Source organism: Nicotiana tabacum, chromosome 5 (genome assembly GCF_000715075.1).
Source record: "Nicotiana tabacum cultivar K326 chromosome 5, ASM71507v2, whole genome shotgun sequence".
Classification (NCBI taxonomy): Eukaryota; Viridiplantae; Streptophyta; class Magnoliopsida; order Solanales; family Solanaceae; genus Nicotiana; species Nicotiana tabacum.
Window position 1 is genome coordinate 44561588 of NC_134084.1, and position 9511 is coordinate 44571098.

A 9511-nucleotide genomic window follows, 5' to 3' on the forward strand; every position below is an offset into this window, starting at 1 on the left:
ATAGGCTGACATCATGATAACAGTGCCTAAGGAGTGGGAGTTCGAAATCGTTTCCTATCACTTCATTCTAGGAAACACGGGGACTATCTGTATACTGCAGAAATCGACGGTACGATTTTACGACCATCAAGGCGTTTCGAGGGTTCTCAGTGATCAACTTCGAGGTAGTGTAAGCCACTACAAGAAATCACCCTTATCGTGGGGACTAAACGACTACGGTCGCCACAAAATATATTTATGTTCAGTAGCAAGATTATGTCGCCACTATAAATGTTCTTTAGTAGCGACTAAAATTGCCACAAAAAATATTTATATTTAGTGGCAAGATTATGTTACAACTATAAATGTCATTTAGTAGCGACTAAAGTGGTCACAAAAGTTTTGACCATGAAAGACAACAAAAGAAATTGACCTTCTATGGCAACTTATATATTGCAACATATACTAATTTTTTGACAAAACTATGTCGCCAATAAAAGTTATTTTCTCAGAATTTATATCGATCAAAATTATATACATTTCCATGCCAGTAGGAACCTAATTCTCTAAAATTTCATATAGAGATATTCATATCAATTGACTATCAATATTAAAGCAACCAATAATGCTTAACAAACACCAACAGAATTTCTCAAGCCGAATATTATAAATATTATCATTACTAAAAAGTCAATTACATATATATTACCTGACACTTCATTGTGCATTGTAATTGTACACATATACATATCCCAAAAAAGATAAAATATTAAGTGTCTTGTAACTGCTCCTTGCTCGACACCATCCTTGAACCACTGTTTAAGTGTCTTGTCCCTGCTAGACAAAAGGAATATATATAAGGAACATAATGAGATTTGTTATATCCAACTACTATCAAAATTCTAAGAATTTTCAATCTATATCAAAGGAAAGCCGGAAATTGCGACCAAAGTTTGTGTACTAAAAAGCAAGTTAACAATTGCAAAAGTTGTCTAGAGGACACAATTAGCAAGGGCCAAGAGAGACACCCTTCAAGGATAGTTCCAACAGTTCGTATTTAACGAGAGAAATTTGGCTGTTGAATACAACAACAACAACAACAACAAACCCAGTAATTTCCCACAAGTGGGGTTTGGGAGGGTAAGATGTACGCAACCTTACCCCTGCCCTGGAAGAAGAGGAGCTATTTCCGATAGACCCTCGGCTAAAGAAAGGATGACGGAAAGTGAAGACAGTAAGTATTAACAACAATATCAAACCACCCTAATGCAGTTATTTGTTTGCAGCTGCTAGGACAAAGTAGCCTTTCTTGCTCTGAACTCTTTAACCAGTGATAAGCAGAACACACTATACACAATCTATAAACCATAAGAATCCTCATATCTGAGATCAATAAGCAAACAGAAACCCAACTATGATATACCAGCAACACTGTCAAGCAAACTTCATACAAAATCCAAAATTGATAATAATATTAGTTGACCAGTAATAGGTATTGCCCAACTGAAGCTAAGTATCTAGACTCCACGGCCATCAAACTTTGCCAAAAATAATATAAGGTAGGGGTTAAGTTTTATCAGTTTGAAGCACATATAACCACTAACTTGCAAGACATTTTTTCGTTACTAGATATCTTTATAGTTACTGTATACCTATATATGACCTCCTATTTGAAAGACAAGAAACAACAAAGTAAAAGTGAAGAAATTAATAAAGAAAATCATCTCATCACATAATAATAGCTAGCTAGATTCTATTCTTCTACAGCTCATGAATTTTGGAAAAAAATACATCTGTCAACACTATGAAGCAGCACAATATTGGACAAATCTTCATCTCTTTCTTGATCATAATCAATGGAGATATTCAAATCCAAAGAAACACAAGGGCTTGTTGTAGTTTCTTCAGATGATTTTTGCTACACAGTAGGAGAACAAGCTCTTGACTTAGAACTAAATTCTCACAGCTCAAAATGATAATGGCATCATTTAGAATTAGGAACAAAAAGCTCAAACATTTAAAGCTCTCTGATATGATATGATATCAAATGCATAATCATTTAGAATTAGGAACAAAAAGCTCAAACATTTAAAGCTCTCTGATATGATATGATATCAAATGCATAAGCTATCATTTGCTTTTGTGTGCTTAAAAGTGATCATGAGAATAGATTCTCATAAACTACTCAAAGCCTTGTGCTTGTAATTGTTTCCAAAAGTCCTTGGTGCAAGCTCCAAGGTCACCATAGCATGGAAAAAGCATATGCAGTAAACACTTCATTATAAGTATTATTTATGTTAAAAATAAATAAGTATTATTTAATCTAATCAAGAAATAAATAAGTTTTATTTATATTAGAAAGGTTTTAATTAAAGCATAGAAAGAAATAAGTAAAGCATCCATGATTTGTTAAGAAGGAGCGGAGCAAGTACCTGTTGTTGTTGCATTCTGGTCAAGAAACTAGCAAATTGTTCATGCATCTTCTTCTCCACTTCTAGAGAGATCCTCTTGTCTGTTTCTGCATTTGCGTGTTGACGCTCCTCATTTGCGTGTTGACGCTCCTCTGCCAACTTCCTTTCCAACTCAATTTCCATATTTCTTCGCAACTCAGCAGCCGTTTGTTCACGTTCTTCTTGCAACTTCCTATCCATCTCGGCTTGCATCTCTTGACGCACAATACCAATAGCAGAAGACACGCTGGCCTCTATGTTTGCCTGCTGAATGTTACTCCTTTTCCACGAACATAGCATGTTCTCTCACCAACAATGGAGGATAAAATCTCATCTCTAGTCATGGGATGCTCGATATCCTCAGATTGTTGCTGAGCGACAACTTCCTGGAGTTGACCCTGCATTTATGCATAATCATTTAAATCAAAACATAATAAAACATATTAAATGAAACTTACAGAAACAGAGAACTTTATAAGTGTTTTTAGATAATTACATAAATTTATTGGGATGGTGAATCCAACCACACCAGTTCGCCTCTATCATCCTTGTGTGTATGTTGGATCTCCCAAACTTGTGTGTCCAATTCTCCAGTAATAGGATTTGTCTACAATATAGTTACGGAAAAAAAAATATTTAAGCAAATATATAAATATGTAAATAACAAAGAAGCATATGTGATAGTAGGGGACTAAATATATTTTTACCATAGATTCCTCTACTTCTGCAAAAGACTTTGTACCACAAGTATGCTTAGTTATTTGCTTTTCTCTATTTCTTTTGTTCCTCTCACTTACAACCTGTAAGTAAACAGATTAATAAATCGTCATTCAAAGAGACAATCTTCAGGTATTAAGTTAATACCTTAAATTCTGGACTTCCAAAATATTGTATTAGGTATTTCCAGTCCTCAAACTCAACATCTTCAGGTCGATGAGACAATCTTTCTTCATTAGTACTGTACTTAGAGTACAGAATGCTGAGTCGAGCTTTCCATGCTCTAAAAAGCCTTTGCATAGTGCTAATTACAAAGGCCTGAAACCTATGCTCTCGCAACCCGCTGAAAACTTCAAATTTATCCTGACAATAAATGTAACATTATATTCAATATCCTAACCACATAAATAAACCTTGCAACTTAAAGTCAATAAAATATTGAAAGTAGTTTATTACCTTGACCTTTAACTACATTACTTCTCCATGTTTCAGAACTATTTTCTGCCAATTTCCAACTTGGAACGAGATAGTGCTCCTCATGATCAAACCACAGTTGGATGACTGAATGCCCAATTAAGAAAGTTGTCTACTCCATCTCTATATCGTTGGTCGATTCTATTCCTAATATTCAACCAACTTTTATCCATCATATCTATATTAAAAAAATAAATTAATTTACTAATTAAAAGGGGAAGGATTATAATAATCAAAATATATATAATAATTAACATATACCAGGGGTATTCAGACAAGCAGTCACAAAAACACATTATTCAAACAAGAAGGAAGCAGTCTATTCCAGAATTACTTATACGAATTGTGTGCAATGAAGAACAAGCTCAAACCAGGGTACGTACCACTCTATGAAACTACAAAAATACATGACCTTAGTAATGTGTTGATTAAGTTTCTGCCGGGTAATATGCAAGATTGACAACTTCAACAAACAGTATCCAGAAATCATATAACAAATTTTCTTTCGCTAGACAAGATCAGAAGATAGTTAAACGGGCAGAGAAATTACGAGGAAAAAGCATTTCTTGTGATCTTCTGCTTCTTTGATCACTGTCAAGTCTTTAGGGAATTAACAATATTCAGTCATATTCATACTATTCCTTTAAATCTCGAACACGACAAGGAAGAAGCACGCTATGGGGTACAAACTGAACACGACAAGGAAGAAGCACGCGATGGGTTACAAATTCAAGAAAAAAAAACAACAAAATTAACAACTAAAATCATTAAACCTACAAATCCAACCAATGTATATCATTCAAACAAAGGCCAGGCAAAGTAAATACATTGTACCTGCTTGAACCATACAAATTGCTTACCATAACAACTAGAAATAAGCTGCCTCCCTGATGATAAACAGAATTTATACACTACCATATAATATAAACACCATAATGATAAATAGATGTGACATATCTTACCCAACTAGACTCAAAGTGTCATGAATCTTACTTTTAGTTCAATTCAATCGTTTTAACCTGTAGTGCTTCTGTGAGCATGAGACTATACCTTCTGTGAGCATGAGATTACATATTGTTGATGAAAATGAGACTATAGATAACAGACACTACAAAATATAACAGAGACTACGAAATAAGAAGCTTTAAGTATTCAAGAAAGACATTTAATAAACTGCTACCATGGAGCTGATGGCCAAACGGGTAAGATATGTACAAGAATGCACAAACAGAGGTAACATATATTTTGATGCAAAAAGGGTAAGATATGTACAAGTAGCACTCAATATTATCACAAAGATGGAATTTGCTAGGCAATTTCCTGTAGACAGTTCACCTTTTATTCCTTCCCGAGGGAAATGACCTTGTGAATTGAATCAGACAATAGGTGATCTTTGTGACAGAATGTATTCGTCAACCATGAAGCTCCTCTTCTTCTGATGTTAGGATTCAGTAAAAGCAAAACGTCGAAGGAGCATGTGAACTTCAGCAGGCATTGTCCAAAAAAGAGGGGAGACGATGCTTATAGCCAGTAGTGATGTGATAGACTACATTTCAAAGTGCACGAAATGGTTACTCAGAAGAAGAATGGAAAATTAGGGGGAAGAAATCACATCTTAAAAAAGTATCTAAAGCTTAATAAGTTTCAAGTGCCTTTGGCACTACCATATCCTCATTAATTTTATATTCAGATATTATAAGATCAGGGACTAGCAACCAAAATATAGTGGAACGTATATAAAAACTATAGTTCGTTTGAAGTGTATTTACAATAACAAAAATCAGCAAGGCCTGATAAACAGCAGTATAATGAATATAGCATCATGTCTACCAAGTAGCTTTATTCTATTCAAGAGTAGTAAAGATCAGACAAAAATGAATATGAACAGAATCTATGAAGCTTCCACAGTATGCAAATTATACACATCGGACAGAGAATAAGTCATATTCAAAGCATATATAGGTACTATTCCATAAATAATTTAAGGAGTTACACAGACTGTTGCGACAGGGGACATAACTGAAAGAACCTACGAAGCTCATATAATAATTCAAACTGAATAGAATGCCGACATGTAAAACGTCTCTCAAGAAGAAGATTTTAACTTACCCAAGAAAAGAGATAAGCTGAGATTCTGTCAAGACCAAGAATCGAAAATTACAACACCAAATACGCTTCAAATGATTCTTTCTATGTGATTTTTTTGGTATTCCTGTAGATTATCAAATGACTCAGAGAAATTCGAGATGAAATCTGAGAAGACAAAAGTGAAATTGCTGGAAAAATAATTAAAAATTTTGTCTTACAGAATCATTATAAGAAAATACCCAAATGTAAATATATCTTATATAAATCTTTATGGGGTTTTAGTTAGATATGGGATAGTAACATGGAAGAAGGAAAGGTGAAATCGATTATGAACAGAATCGTTTCTTTTATTCAAGTCGGATTAGGGATTTGAACGGAGGAACTTCACGAAATCGATATTAAAATGGAGGAACTTCTTTCCCAAAAAAAACGAAAAATTAGGGATTTAAACATACCTGAGATTCACATTTTGATTCGAGGGATTTTGATTTGGGTGAAATTTTAGATGAGGAGACCTGATTTGTACAGAGAGAGAGTGCCAATTTTACATAGAGCTTGTACTCTATTCTGCTTTGTGGGCTTCTGTTCCAGAAAAGGTAAAGAGGACATTTTAATTTTATTTTTTTATTTTTTTAAAAGTGAAAATCTAGGATACAGGAGCGACCTAGTCGCTGCAAGAGAGTTTTAGCGGCGACTTTAAAGTCGCCACAAACAATTGGAGTCAAAATTCTATTTTGCGCGGGACTAAAAATTTCAGCCACATTAGAGGCGACCTAAACTAAGTCGCTGCTAATAATATAGCTACTGTAGCAACCTGTAAGGTCGTTGCTATATGTTGCCACTAATAATCCAATTTCTTGTAGTGAGCAGCGACCGACCTCGAGGCAGTGTATAATGGTGGCCTCGGTAAGTCAATATGAGATTCCCAAGGCATGTGACTAAAGTTGACAAAGCCTATTGGGCTACTCCAAGCCCGTATCATGTCATTAAATGGCTATACCAACCACATATCTTTGTAATAAATGTATTTGCACTATGCTGGGATTCTCCCTCATATATAAAAGGGATCCTTGTCATTTTGTAGGGATATGCTCAATATTAAATACACAAGAACATTCTCTCTGCTCTCTAACATGTTCTTTTGATCTCATTACTTGCATTTATTGCTTATATTCATTGTGTTCTATTTTTTGTTCTTCATTTATTGCTTATTATTAGCCATAAAGAGGCGTCATTGATTTTATCATAACTATTAGTTATCCGTCATCTACCCTCGGCAGGACATCAGACTCGACCTTGAGGCCCCGAATAAGCAACCTTGACGAGATAAGATCTTGTACATAGTTATATCGGGGCCCCGATTTCCAGCCCTTTGGTTTGGTCGCTATACTATCTACAAGATCTTATCTCGTTTCCTAATCTCTTACTTCACATCTATTACCTAAACAACTAGCATAAAAATAGATCACGTATTTTTAGAACCACAAAATCAAATTTAATTGTAATTACCATTTTCAAGATAAACAACTATGGAGATTTGTATCAAATTACCACTATTATCCTTAGCCCAACGGTGGGCGCCAAACTATTTATCCCAAAATTGAGTAACGATTTAATCTAGTACGAGCAATTAAGAATATCAAATAAATGAGTTAGAAATGAAGTAAATGTTCAAACCAGTTGCAATTATGATCAAGCTAGAACGAAGATTGAACAGTGATCTCGAACTCGACTGGACCCTCGGTTCAAGACCAATCGTGAATGAAGAACATAATAAGTGAACAAGAACATTAACAGTAGCAAAAAAGATATAAAGCAAGCTTTTATCGCTTTGATTTGCATGTTACAATGTCTTTTACTAAAGAAAAATTTTCCATTTATATAGTACGAGAGTTTTATCCCTAATACAAATCTAAAAAATATAAAAATCTTTCCTTCCCGGTAATTACTGATCCATAATCGACATCGAGCGAGATCCGCATCATGATATTCGGTTGGGTGCGAATATCACGGTCCTCTATCCGTCATGCATAACCGTTTACCGTGTTTCTCGTTGTCTTAGAACTCATTCTTAGCCCAGAGTATGTCATTTTACCATACCCGATGACGAGCACATCGTTCATTTTCCCCGGATCTCGATACGAAGGGTCCTTAACCTCGATGTGCATCTGTGCCCCTCCTCCCTTTTCTTACTGGAAAATCGAGATAGACGTTACCCTTTATTTTACCCGTACACAATTTTCAGCAAAAGAAAATCCCAGGACAAGTTTAAGTATGATCGAGGGCCTTTCTAAATTTTTAAAAACTTATGGGAAAAACTTAAAACCTAGCAAATAAATCAAAATTATTTCTCATGTCCTTGGGAAGCTGGTGAATGCAGTTGCACATTTGTCCTTCAAAATCTGGTTATATGTTTATTTAATTACTTTTGCACCTAAGATTATAAGTTAGCGTTACATGTTTGTATTACCTCATTTCATTTTGTAAGGACTTGGATATTGTAATTTGTTTTTGAGCGTCTATATATATATTAGCCACTATGCAGTCAGTCAAGCGATTTGATTTGCAAAAAATAATTTATTTCTTATGTCAAATACAGATAGTTTAGTATAGACTCAATTAAAATCTATTATAGACATGTAAATCTAAAGTGTTCATCGTGAGCAACAACAACAACGACCTAGTAAAATCTCACAAAGTGGGGTCCGGGGAAGGTAATGTGGATGAAGACCTTACCCCTACCTTGATGGGACAGAGAGGCTATTTCTGATAAACCTTCGGCTCACAAAAAATGTTCATCGATCATACTCAAATATGAAATTTCATTCAAAACTATCATAAATCTTGTCCAAAGTCCAAACTCCGTAAAATTTGAGATTTAGACTCCTCAAAAGATTTTCAATGCTTAAAAGAAATTACTAATTCCCCCTTCTAAGTTGAAAGAAAATTAAAATACTCTATTGACAGCTATTGTTGAAGTTTGAGCTTCAAGCTTGAAAAAATTGGAGGTTTGCGAAGGAGTGATTTACTTCAATTGGGTATTTTTTATATTTGTTGGGGTTCTTTTCTCATATTTTAGGAAATTTGGAGAAGATTTAAGGTGTTTTGGGAAAAATATCATATTTGAGGTTGAGGATGAACATTCTATATTTATGTTTGTAATAGATTTTAACTGTCAGGATCCCAAATACCAATCAAGGGGTTGTGATGGTTCCTAACTCCACTTGCTAGGAAAGAAAACACTTAATAGTAATTAAAAAGTCAAATCTAAATATTTATAACATCTTAAATAAAGAGTAAAAGTTCTGAAATCACATAATAAGTGTAAAACCAGCACATTTGTCTAAATAACTCCCCAAGACTAGCGACTGGGTGCATGAGCTTTAATGAATACTAAATACAAAGTCTAAAAGGAATACGATAATGTCTGATGCAATTAAACATGAGTAATAGGAATAATGAAGATGACTGTAGAATCTGCGAATGGATATGCAGCACTATCTCGAGTCTCCCAAATGTCTAAGCTAAGCACCTCTCGAGAATCATCTGGGACCAATGCCTGGATATGCACAAGAAGTGTATAAGTATAGCATGAGTACAACTGACCCCATGTACTCCGTAAGTATTAAACATAACCTCAACGATAAATTGACGAGGCTAAGACAAGATACCTACTATAAATCTCTGCGGTTAATAAGCAAGAGAAAAAACAATATAGAAACAAGAATAAATACGAAAAATATTAAAATAATTAACTAAAAAAATAACAATCATTTTCTCAAATATCACAACCAAATCTTTCC

General features: G+C 34.4%; 1 protein-coding gene across 3 annotated transcripts; it reads right to left on the reverse strand.

Moving 5' to 3' along the window:
* Positions 1 to 627: 627 nt before the first annotated feature.
* On the reverse strand, positions 628 to 6300 carry LOC107800795 (uncharacterized). Of its 3 annotated transcripts, XM_075253509.1 has the most exons (9): positions 6164 to 6300; positions 5730 to 5832; positions 4956 to 5166; positions 3603 to 3798; positions 3294 to 3509; positions 3137 to 3229; positions 2926 to 3036; positions 2412 to 2827; positions 628 to 813 (listed from the first exon to the last, which is right to left on the reverse strand). In XM_075253509.1, the coding sequence occupies exons 5-7, from the start codon at positions 3444 to 3446 to the stop codon at positions 2932 to 2934; spliced, it is 351 nt and encodes a 116-aa protein (XP_075109610.1). In that variant the 5' UTR covers positions 3447 to 3509; positions 3603 to 3798; positions 4956 to 5166; positions 5730 to 5832; positions 6164 to 6300; the 3' UTR covers positions 628 to 813; positions 2412 to 2827; positions 2926 to 2931. The 3 variants fall into 3 exon arrangements, with proteins under 3 accessions (XP_075109610.1, XP_075109611.1, XP_075109612.1); XM_075253510.1 differs by lacking the exon at positions 5730 to 5832 and having other exon boundaries at positions 6164 to 6281; XM_075253511.1 differs by lacking the exons at positions 3603 to 3798; positions 4956 to 5166; positions 5730 to 5832; positions 6164 to 6300 and having other exon boundaries at positions 628 to 816; positions 3294 to 3432.
* Between the last annotated feature and the right edge of the window lie 3211 nt (positions 6301 to 9511).

Coding starts and splice junctions, on each gene's coding strand:
- LOC107800795 (XM_075253509.1), bottom strand. CDS start 3,446: ATGCAAAGGCTTTTTAGAGCATGGAAAGCTCGACTCAGCATTCTGTAC. Junction 3,230..3,293: donor TTGGAAGTCCAGAATTTAAG/GTATTAACTTAA, acceptor GTTTACTTACAG/GTTGTAAGTGAGAGGAACAA. Junction 3,037..3,136: donor CAGAAGTAGAGGAATCTATG/GTAAAAATATAT, acceptor ACTATATTGTAG/ACAAATCCTATTACTGGAGA.